At 32.1% G+C, this 20,508-nt stretch overlaps 2 protein-coding genes across 2 annotated transcripts; one reads left to right on the forward strand and one right to left on the reverse strand.

Annotated features, from left to right (window-relative positions):
• Window positions 1-106: 106 nt before the first annotated feature.
• On the forward strand, window positions 107-3,843 carry LOC127239336 (probable xyloglucan endotransglucosylase/hydrolase protein 32). Its single transcript, XM_051257431.1, has 4 exons — window positions 107-385; window positions 488-588; window positions 980-1,197; window positions 3,354-3,843. Exons 1-4 carry the CDS (start codon window positions 193-195, stop codon window positions 3,676-3,678), a joined length of 837 nt encoding a protein of 278 aa, XP_051113388.1. The 5' UTR covers window positions 107-192; the 3' UTR covers window positions 3,679-3,843.
• A 10,674-nt stretch (window positions 3,844-14,517) lies between these two features.
• LOC127239403 (probable glucuronoxylan glucuronosyltransferase IRX7) lies at window positions 14,518-16,737 on the reverse strand. Its single transcript, XM_051257523.1, has 3 exons — window positions 15,864-16,737; window positions 15,516-15,766; window positions 14,518-15,445 (listed from the first exon to the last, which is right to left on the reverse strand). Exons 1-3 carry the CDS (start codon window positions 16,494-16,496, stop codon window positions 14,986-14,988), a joined length of 1,344 nt encoding a protein of 447 aa, XP_051113480.1. The 5' UTR covers window positions 16,497-16,737; the 3' UTR covers window positions 14,518-14,985.
• Window positions 16,738-20,508: the final 3,771 nt, after the last annotated feature.

Below are 20,508 nucleotides of genomic sequence, written 5' to 3' on the forward strand. Positions count from 1 at the left end.
TCATCGTCATCGTCATCGTCATCGTCCTCCCCTCCAAATTTTCCTCCAAGTGGGGCCTCAAAATCTTTCTATTTATACTCACACAACACCATACATTCGAATTAAGATCATGTAATAAAACAAAATAAAATACGTACAATTGCAAATTAATTATTGTCGACTGTTGTCTGTAAGCTTCAATTCAGTACAGACATGGCTATGGCTGTTCTTGTTTCCAATATTGTCATCTTTGTTTGCAGCAGCAGCATCATCTTAATCGATGCCCAAATTGGTTCCAGAATTCCAACCATAGCCTTCAACCAGGGTTTCAGAAACCTTTGGGGATCTTCCCACCAAACCCTAGATGACTCTGGCACTCTCACCATTTGGCTCGACAGAACCTCTGGTATATAATAGTATAATTATTTATTTTTAATTTAATTTGATTTATTTTATATATTTGATGTATTATTTATTTATTTTTTTTGGAATTGTTGATGAGTTGCAGGGAGTGGATTTAAATCACTGAGGTCATACTCCTCTGGTTATTTCGGAGCTAACATAAAACTTCAGTCGGGTTACACTGCCGGAGTCATTACATCACTTTATGTAAGAAATCCGATAAAAAAAAAAAAAAAAAAAGTTGGAAAAAATCTTCACTATGCATATTCATTCTTTACACAAGACTGTCTAATGTTCTTTTAAAAAATATGTATTATGGACAATTTATTTATATTAAACAATTTTATTATGTATTTTAAAAAATAATAATTAATTTGTCATTACTTTTTCTATTTATTCTACTATTTTTTTTAATCAAATTTTTTAATAAATTTCTTATAATACTTTATTTTAATTTACTCTTTACCTATCTTATTTGAACATTAATAACTTTACCGAAGTATTATAAAAGAATATGGTGCAGACTTTTCAAATTACAAGTAAATTATAAATAATTTTACTAATACTTGACGGATTGACTAATAAATTATATATGCAGCTTTCGAACAACGAAGCCCGTCCCGGGAACCACGACGAGATCGACATCGAGTTCCTCGGGACGACTCAGGACAAGCCGTATGTTCTTCAGACAAATGTTTACATAAGAGGGAGCGGCGATGGCCATATTATCGGGAGAGAGATGAAATTCCATCTCTGGTTCGATCCTACAAAAGCTTTTCATCACTACGCCATTATTTGGAATCCATCTGAAATCATGTGAGTTTTTTTTTATTAATCAATTATCTTAAAACACGGCTCTGTTTATATAATACAGTTTCATTCATTTGAAATTATTTATTTTTCAAAAAAATATCACATCAAATACAATTTTTTCTCTCACAAAATATCGAATTAAATACTAATTTTTACTTTTTTTCAAACTTTCAAATTTCCAAAAACTCATTATCTAGACAAACCCTTAATTTCTTACATACCCAATATTTAATTTGTCTCCTCTTATTATACACTATTGCTAATAATTATGCACGTACATATCTAACTTCGATACTTTTTATTTATTCCTATGATACACACGAATAATTAAATAGTACCATCTCTGATATAATTGATATTTTTTATTAGTGATACAATATTTAAGATAATGATGTTTAATTAGTTAATAATAGTGAATAATGATACTATTTTATTTTATTTTATATAATTAATAATATTAATAGTTTTAAAATAAATTTAATATAGTATACTATTAAAAGAATTAGAATATGTATTTAAATATTTTAAATATTATATTACAATAAAAAAAATATATGCAATATTGATATCATTTTGTAGATAATAAATTTTTTTATATTTGTAATTAACATAAGCTAAATTTATAAAAGATGTGAAGTTTTAAATGTATAAAAAAATATATTTATTTTTTTTTAGGAGAGATATAGAAATAAATGAGTTTTGAATTATTCTAATGATGTTACACCTTATTAAATTGATTTATATTTATTAAATATGTTTTAATTTAATAAATTTTGTCCCAAAAAAAATGTGTTAATTGTTACGAGACAAATAAAATATTTTTACTTTAATATATTGATTATTATTATTATTATTATTATTATTATTATTATATAATTTCTATTTCGTGCTGAATTATTTTGTGCGTGAGGGGTGCAATTCATAATATCTCAATAAATAAATAAATATATATATATTTATATATCAATTAGTAAAGAAGAAGTGACACATATTATTAGTGTTTTACGTACCGACTAACCAATAATTTTGATAAAAAAAAAAGTATATTAATTTTAAGGATATTGACAAAACACGGTGTCAATTCTGCTTAATAACATTAATTAATTCAATAATTAACCATTATTTGCGAGTTTCTACTATTTATCTATTTTGTGTCTTACTTAAACGACACAAGTTGCTTCATTTAGCAAATATTTCATAACATAGATATTTAATATATTATTTAGGTGCGATTTGAAATTGATTTAAAATAAAATATTATTTTTATTTTTATTTTAAATAATATTTGGATGTTATATCTATTAAGAATCATGCAAAAATTTGAATTTCAAATCACAATTAATTATTAGTTTAATTTTGTAAAAAAATTTAATTGCTACTTTAGTAACAATTACAGGTCAAATATAAATTACTTTATAAATATTTTATTTTAATTTTTAAAATGATGAACATATTTATCCCTTAATTATTTAATCCATAAACTATACATATTTTTTTAAAAAAAAAAAAAAAAAATCAGCTTCTATGCCTATATGCATAGCACTTACTGACATAAGGTCCCGGGATCCCCCAAGAAAATTTAGTCCCGGAGCTGTGGGTCCTCCTCGTGCGTAGGTGCCCCACGCCCCATGCGAATAATTCAGCTTCGCTTTTCCTCGTTGTGTGTTTGTCCAAAATCCAATCATACATCCATAGATTCGATTATCAATCTCACATTATTATTATTATTATTATTATTATTATTATTATTACTATTATTATTATTAGTACGAATTTGATCGGATCAATATATGTTATAGAGTTGATCAATTTATATTTATACATATTACATCATATTTATAATATAACATATATTATACATTCTCTGTCATGTAACTGTGTATTATAAATTAAAGGAAAACGATAAAAATATTTTTATTAGTTTCTTATAATATTAATATAATAATATTTATAAAAAATATATATATAAATATAAAAAATATATTTTTAACATTAAATATAATGATACAAAAGACAAATAAATACTTTATTAAATGACGGATAAAATATTATATATATATATATTAGTCATCCATATGACATTATGCTGATTTGATCGTATCAACATAATATATGTAGCCTATTATTATTATTATTATTATTATTATATAATTTTGTAGATTTTTGGTGGACGGCGTGCCCATAAGAAAGTATCCAAAGAAGAGCGAGGAGACTTTTCCGGCGGCGGCGCGGCCCATGTGGGTGTACGGATCGATCTGGGACGCCTCCTCCTGGGCCACCGACCACGGCCGTTACAAGGCCGACTATTCCTACCAACCCTTCGTTGCCAAGTACAACTCCTTCAAGATCGGCCGCGCCGCCGCCGCCGGAGGGCTGAGCCGCCAGCAAGAGGCGGCGCTGACAGACGCCCAGAGCAAGTACATGATCTACGATTACTGCCGCGACCCGCAGAGAGATCACCACCTCACCCCCGAGTGCTATTAATTAATTTATTTATTTATTAATAAATTATGGGCCCCACTCGATTATATATATATACGTATGTTTATATATATTGGCAAGAACAAGAACAGTGCTTAAATCAATTATAGGAAAAGAGTAGGTGGAAATGTAAGTGATGAATGTCCCCTAAATTTGTGTTTTTTTTTTTGTTTTTTTTTTTTTTTTTTTTTTTGTCTTTTTGTTGATTTGTTTTTCTTGTTAATATCTATTATGCTGAAAGAAATCATGGGGTGTGACTTTAATTTTGAGTTGAAATTTGAATAGTAAAAATTTTGAATTGAAATAGTTGTACGATATAAACAAATATTAATGTGATATTCTAATGTAAAACTAATTTTTTAGGGACATGTGTTAGGCACAAGAATTAAGTGAATGTAAAAGTGTTTTTAATTATTGTGAAAAAATTGAGATAGTTTTGTAAAAAGTTAGAGACCTAATTACGAAAAATATAAAAATGAGACTATTGTTTTGAGATTGACGAAAATAGTAAAATGAGACTATTGTTTTCAGGTTGAGCATTATACTATAAAAAAAATTAAAAAATAATTCTTTTGTTTTATATTTTATATTATATATATATACCCTTGATAGTTTTGTTTTCAATGTTTTAACCTCTGTAAAGAAATTAAAAAAAAAAAAAAAAAATCTATTAAGTACCTTCTTCAAATTATTTTTTATAGTATTTTTCTAAAGAATAGTCTATCTTTAGGATTTTCAAAATTGTATAGAAAATACTTGGTTGATGGATCATTTATATGAAATTCCTCAACATCTATCATTCAACATTATTGATGCTATTAAATATTGTTGGATTGGGCTCACTTTTTATTTGGATAATATATCTAGATTTTGTAAATAATTCACTTGAATCAATATTTAGGAAAAGTTATCACAATTGGAGATTAATTAAATCGATCAAAATCATCCACAAGAAATGGAAAAATAAAATTAAAAAAAAAAAAAAAGCAATTCTTGCCACATTATTAGTTTTACAAAATTAAAATTTTCAAAAGTCTGTTCGTGCACGTTGTTCTTCCAATCCAACAATGATATTTCCGGTTTGATCTCTGAAGCTTCACTAGAAAATTATACATTGTTGTAAAAGTTGTCGAGATTGTCTTCTTGTTCTTTGTTCTTATAAGAATTTATGGTATTTGTTGGTTGATCAATTGTTGGTTGTTCTTATTACAGTGTAGTATCAGTATCTTCTTTTGTTTGAATGTCAACTTGTGGTTAATTTTTTGTTTTGTCTTGAAGGATTTTTCAAAATAAAAAAAATAAAATAAAGTTACCATTTCTTTTCCTATTTACACAAATTATTCACTTTCATTTATCATATTCTTGTAAGTGTGGATTGTGTTTTTCCCATCAAATGTATTTGTGAGTTCAATATTACTGAATTCCCCAAATTCCATGGATAGAATTCTCTTTGCATTTCTTGCTATCTAAAAAAGGTTTAAACATAGTGTTTTTTATTATTTTAGGAGAATCAAAATTAATGGCGTGATTGGCAATTAGTTGATAGCTGTTAGCTGATTCAATTAGCTGATAGCTGTTAGCTGATTCAATTAGTTGGTTTGACTAGCTGATTCGATTAGTTGTTTGTATTAAAATGTTTGGTAAAACAACTGTTTGATATTAGCTGTTTATACGTACAATGACAATTGAGGACATTTTTATTTTATTCTTATTTCTAATATATTCAATTATGTTTTTTTGAGTTTAGAATGTTTAAAATTTTTTGTTATTAGTTATTGAAAATTGTAAAAGTGTTATAAAAGTATTTATTTTTATTACAGTTAGATTTAAAAAATAATATATTTTTATTTAAAATATATAAATAGTTTTTTTTTATTAAAAATGATGTAAAATATAAAATAATAAATTTTTCGTGTATATATTTATTATGTTAGTTATCGATTAGTTCATTATATTTATAATTTTCAATAAACTTAATTTATTTTTAGTATAAATTTATATAATGTAATTTTAATAAAAAAATAAATTATTAATATTTATATTTCCTATTTTATGTTGATTTTAATAAATTTATATATTTTACAATTAAAATAATTTTTATATAAAAATTAATTATTTTAAATTTATAAAAGTAAAACTATAATATAATAAAATATTTTAATATAATTAATAAATAATCAAAATATATTTATTTGTGTAAAATTTATAATAAATTTTTAAGGGCATATAAGGAATAAAAAAAAAATTACAAAAAAAATTATTTCAAAACGCTGGGTAAGTTAGCTTTTCAGAAATTAGCTTTTTGGGTCCAAAAAGCTAATTTACCAAATACCTAAATTAGCTTTTTGACTGGTCAAACAGCTAAAAGCTATTCAATAAGCTAAAAGCTCTTCAAAAAACTATTTGCCAAACACCCCTAAAAGCTTTAAAAAAAAAAAAAATCCGACATTAATTGACTTAGGAAAAAAAAAATGTTGGATTGACTATGATATCCGTCAAAACTTTGTCCCTAATTAAATTCAGTATAAATGAAATCAATATTTTCTTGGTCGACAAAGCAAAACATATTAAGAGGAAACACCCAATTGTGAATAGGTTGTAGTAAATCCAATGAGCACCTACTTTGGAACTATTGTATAGGATGTAGGAAAATAGAGAGAAAACATAATTTTCACTACAAAAAATTAATATATTTGTAACGGAATTTTGTCCCTAAAGATCACATAGCTAACGAAATTTCATTCGTAATGTCATTAGTAACGAAAAAAATAGATTTAGAGACAAAAAAAATTTATTACAAAAATAATTTTTTCATGTAGTGTTTGCAAAATAAAAACGATTTTATATGTATTTTGAGTCGCGAAAGGTTGCTTTTCATACAATATTTCAACCCTATTAAGGATTCAGGTTTCATGAAAATTGTACATCAATAATATTGAAACGTGACTTGGATTTAGCGGTCTACCCGACCCTAAACCAAAGCGAAAGGGTTGTTTCAATTGGCAGGGTTCCTTTTGGGCTTATCCTAATTAATAACAAATGGACTTAGGGTTTAGGGTGTTTTGGGGTGCTTATAAATAGACAACTATGGTTCTTAGTCGGATGACATATTGTAAATCTCTGAATCAGTATAATAAAATCTCTCCGGTTCCTGCCCGTGGACGTAGGTTGACACACCGTCACCGAACCACGTAAAACCTCTGTGTTCTTTATTTGCTTTCTTTCTCGTTTTCTCATAACAAGTGGTATCAGAGCCATATCCCATTGATTGAAAATGTCCTCGTATAAATTTGATCTGGAGAAGTTTAATGGGTCGAATGACTTCACGCTCTGGAAGGTCAAGATGAGGGCACTTCTGGTTCAACAAGGATGTGCGGCTGCGTTGGAGGGAGAAGACAAGTTTCCTAAAGACACAAAGGAGGAGGTAAATAAAGAGATTTTGGCAAGGGCTCATTCCGCGATCTTGCTGTCAGTTACTGATTAGGTGTTACGGGAGGTTGTAGATCAGACAACGGCTTTTGGGTTATGGAATAAACTGTGTGAGAAGTACCAAAACAACTCCCTCACGAACAGGCTATATCAGAAGCAACGTCTTTACACCCTCCGGATGTCCGAAAGTACTCAGGTAAAGGATCATCTTGATACCTTTAACCGTATCATTCTTGATCTTCAAGGAGTTGAGGTTAAAGTAGATGATGAAGACCAAGCCCTAATTTTATTGTGTTCACTACCTGGTTCATATGAGAATTTTGTAGATACTATGCTATATGGTAGAACTACAATTTCTGTTAATGATGTGAAAGATGCCCTTATGTCCAAAGAATTGAAAAGAAAGGTTTCTCTGGAAGAGGGTTCTGGTTCAGGTCTGTTTGCAGGTAGGGGAAGACCACATGAGAGGTGTAACGGGAATGGGAGGTCGCGTTCAAAATCAAAATCCTCTAGCAAAGTTAAGTGTTATCTTTGCAAGGAGAAAGGGCACGTTAAAAGGGATTGTCCACAAAAGAAGGGTAATACAAAAGTTGATTCTAGTAACAGTGGCAGCAGTGCTGCTGTGGTACAAGACAGTTCTGATGATGGGGACTTTGGTGAAGTTCTGACAGCGTGTAGTGCTAGTACTGCTGATTCCTGGATTATGGATATCGGTGCTTCTCACCATATGACGTTCTCTCGTGATCTACTCACTTCTTTTAAGGAGTGGAATGGAACGGTGAAGTTAGGTGATGATGGGGTTCTAGCCATAAAAGGGAGCGGGGTAGTGCAGATAAAATTGCATGACGGTACTGTCAGGAAATTTGACTGTTGGTATGTTCCTGAACTCAGAAAGAATTTGATTTCTCTTGGGACCTTAGCCAAAAATGGTTTAAAATATCATGGTGAAGGTGAGTGGGTGAAAGTCCTGAAAGGTGCGCTGGTAATGATGAAGGGAAAACTGCAGCATGGAATTTATTTTCTACAGGGCAGTTCAGTGATGGGAACGGCGGCGGTATCTCAGTCCTTGGATAAACATGATGATAGGACAAATTTGTGGCACCGGCGATTAGGTCACATGAGTGAGTTAGGGTTGTCTGTGTTGAGCAAGCAGGGTTTATTTGGTGGAGATGTGATAGGTAAAATTCAATTCTGTGAGGCTTGTGTCAAAGGGAAGCAACGCAGGGTGAAGTTTAGTACCGGTCATCACACTTCAAAACAAATTCTGGAGTATGTTCATTCAGATCTATGGGGTCCCTCTCCGGTGAAATCGCAGGGCGGGTGTTCTTACTTTGTCACTTTCATAGATGATTATTCGAGAAAAGTCTGGTTGTACTTTCTAAAGACTAAAGATGAGGTGTTTGGGAAGTTCAAGGAGTGGAAGACCATGGTTGAAAAACGGACGGGTAAACAGGTCAAGACTCTAAGAACTGATAATGGGTTGGAGTTCTGCAACGCTCCATTTGATGATTTCTGCAAGAAAGAAGGTATAGTGAGGCACCGCACTGTACGACACACACCACAGCAAAATGGAGTTGCAGAGCGAATGAATCAAACCCTCATGGCGCGTGCTAGGTATATGCGCATATTTGCTGGCTTGTCTAAGCAATTCTGGGCTGAAGCAGTAAACACTGCTAGCTATCTGGTTAATAGATCTCCATCAACTGCAATTGACTTAAAGACTCCTCAAGAGGTATGGTCCGGTAAACCCTCTGATTACTCTAATCTAAGAATATTTGGATGCCCTGCATACGCTCATGTGAATGATGGTAAGCTGGAGCCGAGGGCGGTAAAATGCATATTTCTAGGGTATGCAACAGGAGTAAAAGGTTATCGACTGTGGTGTACAGAAGGTAAAAATCCTGGTAAATTTCTTATTAGCAGAGATGTAACATTTGATGAATCTGCTATGCTTGATCAGAGTAGAGGTTGTGAAAGTATTGCAGGTACAAAAGATTGTGGTGCTAACCAGAGGGTGGAGTTTGAGACTCCTGACAGAGTTGTGTTAGAGGAAAAGCAGCAGGATAATAATATTGATCAATCCGATCAACCAGATCAGTCAAAACCTCAAGGGAAACCGGTTGAGGGGGAAGCTGATGATGCTGGTACTGGGGTTGAAGATTCCATAGCAGCAAGAAAGGGAAAGAGAAATATTCAGAAACCAGTTAGGTTTGCAGGATGTGTCAATACGTGTGACATGGATTCTGTTGCTTATGCACTAGCGGTTGGTGATGATCTTGGCTCTGATGAGCCAAAGACATATAAAGAAGTTGTGGCGAGTAAAGATGCAGAAACCTGGATTATGGCAATGAATGAAGAGATGCAGTCTCTTGAAAAGAACAAGACTTGGGATTTTGTTGCACTACCAGAAGGGGTGAAGCCAGTGGGATGCAAGTGGGTCTTTAAAAGAAAGGAGGGAATTCCTGGTGTTGAACCTGCTAGGTTCAAGGCGAGACTGGTGGCAAAAGGGTTTTCACAGAAGGAAGGAATCGATTACCATGAAGTCTTTTCTCCTGTGGTGAAACACAAAACCATTCGGGTTCTTTTGGCAATGGTGGGTGCTTTTGATCTGGAGCTGGAGCAGCTTGATGTAAAAACAGCATTCCTTCATGGTAATCTAGAAGAACAGATTTACATGTCTCAACCGGAGGGGTTCTACAGTTCTAAAGGGGACCAGGTATGCTTGTTAAAGAAATCTCTGTATGGCTTGAAGCAGTCTCCGAGGCAATGGTACAAGATATTTGACTCATTCATGGTGTCTAATGGTTATACTCGTAATCAGTTTGATAACTGTGTTTACTCGAAGAAAGTTTCTACTGATTCCTTTGTGTATCTGCTGTTGTATGTGGATGATATGTTAATTGCAGCTAAAAACATGGCTGTAATTAATGACTTGAAGGCTTTACTAAAGGGTGAGTTTGAGATGAAGGATTTGAGTGCGGCAAAGAAAATACTTGGTATGGAGATCTGGCGTGATAGAGAAGCAAGACGGTTATGGGTTTCTCAAGAAAAGTATATTGAGAAAGTTTTGCAGGCATTCTCTGTTGATCAGTCCAAACCGGTAAGTACCCCTTTGGCGGCACACTTTAAACTTGATCGAAGCACTATACCGGCTACAGATGAAGAGGTTAGTTACATGAAGACGGTTCCATATTCAAGTGCAGTTGGAAGTCTTATGTATGCGATGGTATGTACGAGACCGGATCTCGCTTATGCGGTTAGTGTGGTGAGCAGGTTTATGGCTAATCCGGGTAAAGCTCACTGGGGAGCTGTAAAGTGGATCTTGCGATATTTGAAAGGAGCGTCTGATATTTGTCTGGTATATGATGATAAAGGCCATGGTGATGGTCTTTTTGGCTATGCAGACTCTGATTACGGGGGTGACTTGGTGAAACGAAGATCACTAACTTGTTTTATCTTCACTCTGTTTGGATGTGCAGTCAGTTGGAAGTCTACTTTACAACCTACGGTTGCATTGTCGACGACTGAGGCGGAATACATGTCAATGACTGAAGGTATTAAGGAGGGTATCTGGTTACATGGTGTGGTGCAGAGTTTGGGTCTGAAGGTGGAGAAACCGGTGTTATTCTGTGATAGTCAAAGTGCTTTGAGTTTGGCTAAAAATCCAGTGTATCATGAGAGAACCAAACATATTGATGTAAGGTTGAATTTTATCCGTGATGTTCTGGAGGAAGACAAGTTTTCTATTCAGAAAATAGCTACAGAGCACAATCCAGCTGATATGTTGACAAAGGCGCTACCGACGGAGAAGTTTGAGCACTGCTTGAACTTGGTGAATATTCGTAGGAGGTAAAGCCTTCTCGGGGCATCTGGCAGGAAGGAGACGACTGAGAGATACTGACGAACCTTTGGCGGTTGGAGAAACTCCAAGTCAAGGTGGAGATTGTTGAAACGTGACTTGGATTTAGCGGTCTACCCGACCCTAAACCAAAGCGAAAGGGCTGTTTCAATTGGCAGGGTTCCTTTTGGGCTTATCCTAATTAATAACAAATGGACTTAGGGTTTAGGATGTTTTGGGGTGCTTATAAATAGACAACTATGGTTCTTAGTCGGATGACATATTGTAAATCTCTGAATCAGTATAATAAAATCTCTCCGGTTCCTGCCCGTGGACGTAGGTTGACACACCGTCACCGAACCACGTAAAACCTCTGTGTTCTTTATTTGCTTTCTTTCTCGTTTTCTCGTAACAAATAAAATAAAACAACATTCAAAATTTTCTACTAAACACTTGTCATTGCAGTCGATTTGCTTAATTTGTAGCATCCTCTTTAATGTTTATCATATGCATATATATTTTACTACTTCTTACATATATATATATATATATATTAATTAAAATATACATCTATGACTATATTTAGAACCTTGGAGTAACTCCTTTTAGCAAGGGATTACCAACAAAAAAAAAAAGTCACTTTTGTGAAGGGTTTTAGCAACGGATTAAATCCCCGCCAGTGTTCTGGTCGGACACCGGTGGAGAAGACGCACCCGGTCAGCGCTCCGTGTCCGACGGAGCCCTGGTGGCCGGCCGCAGTGGCAGAGTGTGTGAAAGAATTCATAAATTTTGTATCTCTTTAAATTTGCTTAGATTTTTTCTAAATTATTTGCTTTATTTTTTTAAAAAAATATATATATACTTGTTATTATATTTGGTTTATTATTATTTTTAAAAAAAGAATTATTTTATGTTGTAAATTTGTAATAGTTTCAATTTCAATTGATAAATAATAGATTATTTTGTAAATAATCTCAGTTATTTGTTTTGAAAAAATTATTATAGTCATTTGCAAGAGTACATTGTTGGATTATTTATTTGGAGGAAAGCAAACTAATTTATTGTTCTCAGTCCCTCGTTCATATTTATTCTCATTTGATCGGATATAAATTTTTTTAAAAAATAAAAATATAATTTTTTTTCATTTATAGTAAAAAAAAATGGTATTGTTTTACTAAAAATAAAACAAAATATTTTTATGATTACAAAAAAAAAAGAAGAAGAAAATAATAATAAATTTGAATGACAAAAATTATTATTTTATACTCCTTTCGTCCGCCTTTTAGGGTCACATTTATTTTTTGCATCGTTGTATTTATTACATTTGTATAATTATTTATACAATGTCCTTCTATTAGTACTATAAGACGCTAATTGAATTATTTTTACATTTTTTTCTTAATCTGTACTATGTTTTGATATAATAATTAATATTCAAATATCAGCACGCAAAAAGTAAAGAGCTAAACGGAGGTAGTATATTTTATCAAAACTCACATTATGATCTATTATAATATATACTCCCTTCGTCTCAAAACTATAGTCTTAATTGGGTTGGACACGAGATTTAAAGAATATTGATATTATATTGGTAGTTGGTAAAAAGTATAGAAAGATTTTTTTGCCTTGTGAGTATATTAGTGTAGAAAGTAGTGACAATTGTATAATAAAAATAAAAAAGTAATGGCAGTTTTATAGTGATATGGTTATTTATGAAAATAAGACTATTATTTTAATACAGACAAAAATAGTAAATAAGACTATTGTATTGGAACGAAGGGAGTACATACTTATGAAAATTTAACTTTCGCATAATAATGCATCATTAAATTAGATTTGAAATTTGAAATGCAACTATGATTTTAAATCTTTATAACCTTAGCAATGGTACTTTATTTAGTTGGACAGGCAATATTTGAACACACAATGTATTTTTATGAATCTTTAGGACAAATGTGTAAATACATTGAAAATCTTAACATATGTGCGTTAGTGTATATAAGTTGTAAGGTAGAATATTTTTATGGTGGTATGCTTGTTATAATATAGAGAAAATTACAAAAAATATATCACACTTATACCCTATTATCACTTTTGTCATGTATTTATCTTTATGGTAAAATATATCTCATATGTTTACAAAAGTCGCTATTTATGTCATTTGTCCGCGGCGCGTGACATTCACACCGCGCGCCTTCACGCGCGGCCAAATGATAGAAATAGCAACTTTTATAATCATGTGAGATATATTTTGCCAGCGAAATAAATACAAGACAAAAGTGATAATAAAATATATATATATATATATGATATTTTTTACAACTTTCCCATCTGACATATATATATATATACACTTATTTTAGTAAAAGATAATCTTGGATATATGATAGAATATGTAAGGATATTTTAAGTAGGAATTTTATTGGAGTAGATGGCATCCTAAAGTACTATACCAACAATATATGAGATTAATAATAATATACGATGTCGTCTCGTAAACGATGGCCTAGTTTGTGGAGGTTGGACTTGTGACTGTGAAGTCCCGGTTCAAATCTCCGACGTCTCAGATCACCTGTCACATTTGATTCGTCTAGTGTGACTTGTTTATCAGGCCTGTGAAAAAGTTTTTAAGTTAGGTAAATTCCAGATGGATACGTAAACATAACCCTATTATTAATTTTTTCCTATGTTTTTATATAGACTATTGAGATGGAACAGAAATGTCATATATTTATGTAATTTTTAAACAATTTTGTTATTAATTTTCTGACGTAGCTAAAATATTGATAAAGTCTTAATTAATTACATATAATGTTGATATTTAAGGATAATTAATTATTTGGATAAGAAGATGCTTTTAACGTCTACTTACACAACTCGCATCACGAGGAGCAGGACGAATATTCAATATATATATATATATTTATTTATTTATATTATATAATATAATACCCATTTTCAGCTTTGCATATGGGAAACATAACATGGGCAGTCACACTATAGTTTGATGTTTAAATCTCTCTAGTGGAAGAGTCGATGGGGGCGGGAATTTAAATAAAATATAATCAGTAAATAATTAAACAATATATTAATAAAAATAATTAAAAATTAAAATTAATATAATTAAATAATTTAATTAAAATTATAAAATTTAAAATTTGATTAAAATGTATAATTATATTTTTTTAAAAAAAAGACAAATTATATGAAACAGAAAAAAAAAAATATAGACAAATTATATAAAAAGAAGGGAGTACAACCAAAGTGTACATACTCCCTTTGTCCCAATACAATAATTTTGTTTACCATTTTTGTCTGTTCCAATATAATAATTTTATTTTCATAAATAATCATATCACTATAAAATTGTTCCTACTTTTTTATTTTTATTATATAATTGTCACTACTTTTTATATTAATCCACTCGTAAGAAAAAAAAGATATTTTATTTATATTTTTTATCAACTATATCAATATTCTTTAAATCTTTTATCCAATTCAATTAAAACTTTAGTCCTAAAAAAATATTATATTAATACTTTTATTTATTTATTATGATGAAGAGTGGCAACCCGTGACAAAGTCCATTTGTGAAATTAAAAGCCGGTCTGGTCTGAGTTCTGACACATCACACAGCTGCCCACATGTTGTCCCTTTTTCCCATTCATTTATAAACAACAAATTCCAAATTCAATATTTGTAATTTAACATTAAAATAATAAATGAAATATGAATATGAATACCCGAGCTCAGCTCAACCGCGGTGGTCCATGTGGACCGGGAGCACCACACCCGGTCCCCCCTCAATTACTGAAATATCCCAACACTGTGCACCTTCCCTCACATGTAATTGCAACATATGACCCGTGACGACCCACTACCCACAGTCAGAGAAAAAAACCGCCCAATCACATCGCGCCACGTCACCCATAGGGCCCAGTTGGACATTCCCATACGCTTCAATTTCCAGCTGTCTCCAACTCTATATCCTTCCCATACACGTCAAGACAGCGCCGCCCAACGTAATGCCACGTGTCCCTCGCTCATTCGCTAGAAAGCCTCTTGTGGGACCTATCCAGCTTGGCAGATAGGGCCACTAGGACCTGCCACGTGGCATCCCCCTTCACCATCGGGTCGTTGAACATCAGCGCCTTCCGGACCTCCGGGTCCCGCAAGTTCCTCTGTATTACTGTCAGGTTCGTCGCCGCCACGTGGTCCAGGACCTTCCCCAGCCGGCCCACGTCGCGCTCCGCCACCGTCAGCGAGATCTCCGCCCACGGCACGGCGGCGGGGAACGGCAACCGGATTCCGTCCGCTATGATCACCGGCACGCAGCCGAGCGCCACCGATTCCACCAGCCGGGGGCTCCAGGGGGCCCACCCCAAAGGACATAGACAAAACTTCGACCGTACGATTTCCGACTGGTAACCGGCGAATCTCCGCCGCCGGAGATAGAACCGCCGGTCGCCGCCGTATCTCTGCCATATCATCGTCCTCACGCGCCTGAAATGACAGGAGAAATAAAAAATCACGTTTCTAATTAAACAGTCGATTCAATTTTTTTTGATCTTACTTGCTGTAATAACGGCCGCTAACGTTCTTCGGATGAACTTCCATTTTACCCCTAAAAAACGCGAAAATGTCACGGCGGCCATTTAACGCCGTCTTCTCCAGCGTCGTCCGTACACTTTCCGGCGAAACATACGGCGGAATTACCACGTGCTCAACGTTCTGACAAGGGTGTTTATCTTCCACCCCAAACGTTTGCAAAACAATCGAGTTCTTAAGAAACTCCGGCACTCCTTCCGCCGCAGCGGCGTCTTCCTACAGACAAAATTACCCTAAAATTCAAAATTCTGAAATTCGAAAATCTCAACCAAACAGGAAACCGAAAAAAAAAACTCAAATCCCAAACCCTTACCATCGTGTGAAAGCACGACCCGAAATCATGCGACGCCACGAAGACATGATCGGCGCCGCCGCTGCGGTTCCAGAACGGGAACCGTTCGGACACGTGGCGGACGGCGGCCGCCATTAGAGCTCTGGCATGTCCGATGGCCGGAAAACCATTAACCTTGCTGAAATTGCACGAGACATAAACAGGTACGAAGAAAAAATCGGCATCCAAAGGATTTAATGTCCTAAACTCGCTGCTCGACAGCGCGCGGTGAATCGCTACCTCCGCCGCGAACAGGTGGCGGCTGCACCGCCGGTCGGACAGCCAGGCGGCGTTGTACTCCGGCGGGAGGTCGTACACGTATACCTTCATTCCATTCATCGGAAATCTGAGAGACGACGTGGAGTTGTAATAAGATTCCTCGATTAGGACACGGGAAGCGGCGGAATGTCGGAGAATCGTGCGGGAGAAGGAAGGCGAGGGTTTATTGAAGAAAGAGGATAAGAAATACAGAGAGATGGAAAACCACAGAATCCATTTCGAGTATCTGTAACAAAACTGCTTCGCTGAATTCCTCGTATGCCTCTGTCCGCCATTGGAGAGCTTCATTCGGACATAGAAGCCTCTTGTCTTAACAGGCCTTTGGATTTCCGGCATCTCTGCAACACCAAATTTCTTCGATTCTCAAATCTTAAACCTCCCGAACAGAGCTTAATTTCTTCATCCTGTCCGACGTTTCGATCGTTTCCTCCTCAACAACAACAAAAATTTCGACCTAAGATTCTCCGACTTCGACAATTTTTGGCGATGAAGAAAGGGGGAAAAATTTTTGGGGAGAAAATTTCGAGCTGCAGTTTTTGATGGTGCAGAATGGACATAGCCCTTTGTCTCGGTTTTGACAGGAGGTAAATGACGAAAATGCCCCTGGTATCTATGTACGTGTAGGCGTTATTGTTGTTGTTGTTGTTATGTTTATTTATGAGCTGTAGGTATTTGTTAACCTAATTTATTTTAATTTAATGCTTAATTTAATTTTGGGTTTGAATCCCACTCCCACTTGTCTCTTTTAAAGTCTGCGTTATCTTATCTAAAGCTATAATTAATTAATACGTATTTAATTTATTAAATGAAAAAGGTAAAATAAGATGGTGAAAAATAAAATTACAGTAAATTCTACGTGTAGTATTAATATAATTGAAATTTTATATAAGTATATATTCAAATAATCGTACAATTAATATGCACGGTAAATAATTTAAAAATTTACTGAAATTTCTGGAGGTGTAAATAAGTAGCTGTTGGGTAATAAATGTAGTGCGGTGAGAATTGAAGGGGTTAGATGGAAATTTACTCAATTAAATACATGCGATAAAATAGTAGCTTGTAAATGAATGGACCGTATTAATGACAGGTTTGGTTTTGCAATTTGAAATTAAATATTAATTTAAATTTTTATTTAAATAATATTTTGATACGATATTTTATAAATATTCATACTCTGAGGGTCTCATTTATATCTTTGAATATTAATTATTACTATAAAAAATAATACAAATTAAGAAAAAAATTCAAAAATGCTTCAATTAGTATTTTTCAATACTAATAGAATGATATTTATATGAAAATTATACAAATATAAAGATATTTTTACCGTTAAATATAATAATGCAAAAAGTAAATATGACTCTTAGAGGCAGACTGAGGGAATATATTTTTATTAAAATTATGTCAAATGAATAGTACTTCCTCTGTCCCTTAACAATTTATCTATTTTTCAATTTTGGTTCGTCTCATAACAAAATATTTATTTCTTTTTTTAGTAATTGTACTATTTACCTAATATTACAAATACCCTTCCAATTTACAATATATTACACAAACGTCATTACCTTTATATCATACAATACTAATAGGGTTAATAGTATTTTTACTTTTATTTCTACTTTATCTCAATATAATACTAATATTTCTAAAACTTCGTGCAAAAAGCAATTTGATATATAGATATGAGATGAAGAGAGTATTAATTTTAGTTTAAAATGATAAAAGAATAAACCTAAAATATTACTTAATTTTAAAAAAAAAAAAACTATAAAATAAAAAATTATTTATTTATTTTATTCAAATAAAAATTTGGTCCAATAAAACTAAAAATTGTAAAGTTAATAAAGACTTGCTTATAATTTAAAATATTAGAGATTAAGTTTAATACGTGTTTTTTAAAAGAAATAAGAATTTAATTTATATTTATATGTATTAGATGTAGGATGTGTTTGAGTATTTAAAATAAAAATTTTTTACGTAAAATATAGACAATTATATAAAAAATATAAAAATAATAAATATGTATATTTTTTTATAAAAATACGTGGAAGAAATATAGAAAGAATAAAACCATAATATTTTACATAAATGTTTATATATATATATATTTTTTAATAAATAATGGTATTTAATTGATTTTTACATGAACAAGCCTAAGCAACAATGAACAATAATTTTGCAAAAAAGGTTGAAGGGACGGGCAAATTGTAAAGGAAATTTTATTATATAGAGTTTATCAAAAGGAGACAGCTCATCAAATAATTAAAAAGCTGACACATTATACATATATATATATATATATATTCTGCTTCTGTGTCAGTCACGTCGATATTTAAATAATTCATAGCTGTTCTGTTCTATTCTATTCTTAAATATTATTACTATAATAATATTAAGTATTTTAATATTCCTTCCGTTCCAAATAATCTGTAATATTTTTTTTTATATGTTTCAAATACTTTACAATATTTTTAAAATATGAAATAATTAATTATATTTAATCTCTACCTTACACTTTATCCTCTCACATCATCCAAATAAAAAAATAAAATATATATTTCTCTCATCATCACATCCCCTAATTTTTTAAATTATCCTACTTAATACTACCAACCTAAAAACTCATGCCAAAAATAAATGTTACACTCTATTTGAAACGGAGGTAGTACTATTATTATTACGGTATAAATTCTTAAATGAAAAGTATAAAAATTATTCTTTAATTTACTTAATGTTTTAGATAGAATTTTGACATTTAGAATCTTTGTTTAAAATAATAGAAAATTTTGGGTAAATGGAATATTTAGTCGCATAAGTATAAGTAAGCAAAATATTTGAAATTTAAATATATGTTCAAATCAAAATAAAATTTAAATATATGTTCAAATCAAAATAAAATTTAAAATTTGGTTTGGATTAGATGTAATTTTTTTTAAAAAGGGTTAATTTATTTGTGAGGTTTTGATTTTTTATTTTAAATAGTGAAATTTGAATTGAAATAGTTATTTGATATGATATAAATATATATATATTGATATGATATTTTAAATGTAAAATTGAATTTTAATGTTGAAAATTTTAATCGTTCGAGACCTAACCCAACGAGAGAGTAAATAAAATAAGTTAACTGACTTCTTAATCCAACCAACCGGATCGACCCAATCTGTTCTAATCCAAACTCTATTCTCAAACCCAAACCATAAACCTAAACCCAATTCCTAATAGCTCATTAATTGGGGTGTGTTAGTTATGGGTTTGTTTAGGGTGTCGTTTGTTTGGAGGTTTGGATTTTGAGTTGAGATTTGAATAGTAAAAATTTTGAATTCGAGAAGTTGTATGATATGATATAAATAGGTGTTGATGTGATGTTTTGAATGTAAAATTAATTTTTAGTACTCCATTCGTCCCAGTACAATGGTCTTGTTTACCATTTTTGTCCGTCCCAAAACAGTAGTCTTATTTTCATAAATAACCATATCACCATAAAACTACATCTACTTTTTCATTTTTATTACACAATTGTCACTACTTTTTACACTAATACTCTCATAAAGGCAAAAAAGTCTTTTATCTATATTTTTTACCAACTACCAATATTCTTTAAATCTCGTATCCAACTCAATTAAGAATATAATTCTGGGATGGAGGGAGTATAATATAAAAAATGAAAAGTAGGTGTTTGATTTGATATTTTTTGGAAAAAAAAAGTGGATGAATAATGTATTTGGGGGAAAATCCCCCAAACAAACATTGGTTTATTAGATATAGCGTAAGGAGGGAGTTTGCGGAAGTTTCTCTCAAGAATAAAAAACTGTAAGAAAGGATTGGAGATGGGGAGAGCAGCGGCTGAGGGAGGGAAGGGAGCGATTCCGGCGAGTGTTCGGAGAGGTTTGAGTTTCACACATGCATTACAAACACAAGTCTCTAACATACACTTAGATTAATCACACAGTAACCTAGCACGTAGTACACATAAGCTACTATAAAAACAAGCAAGTATAAGCATGTTCAACACAATGAGCCTAGAGATTGTAAGCGAACAAATAAGATACTGCACAATTCAGAAACACACGTGCATACTCAAAAATGAAAAAAAGCAACAATATGATGAATATAAAACTTAGAATCTCATAACATGAACTCCACTTTATTTGATATCAACTAGAGAATGTATAGGCACACAAAACAGTATGGACACATAACTTTATACTTTAGACACACAACTCTACATCTCAGGCATGCTACTATACAGCTTAGACACATTACTCTATAATTCAGATACTCTATAGCTTAGACAGACTATTCTGCAACTTAAGTACACGGTCCTACAATTCAAACATACAGC

This window comes from Andrographis paniculata, unplaced genomic scaffold (genome assembly GCF_009805555.1).
Source record: "Andrographis paniculata isolate CXL003 unplaced genomic scaffold, ASM980555v1 Contig77END, whole genome shotgun sequence".
NCBI lineage: Eukaryota > Viridiplantae > Streptophyta > Magnoliopsida > Lamiales > Acanthaceae > Andrographis > Andrographis paniculata.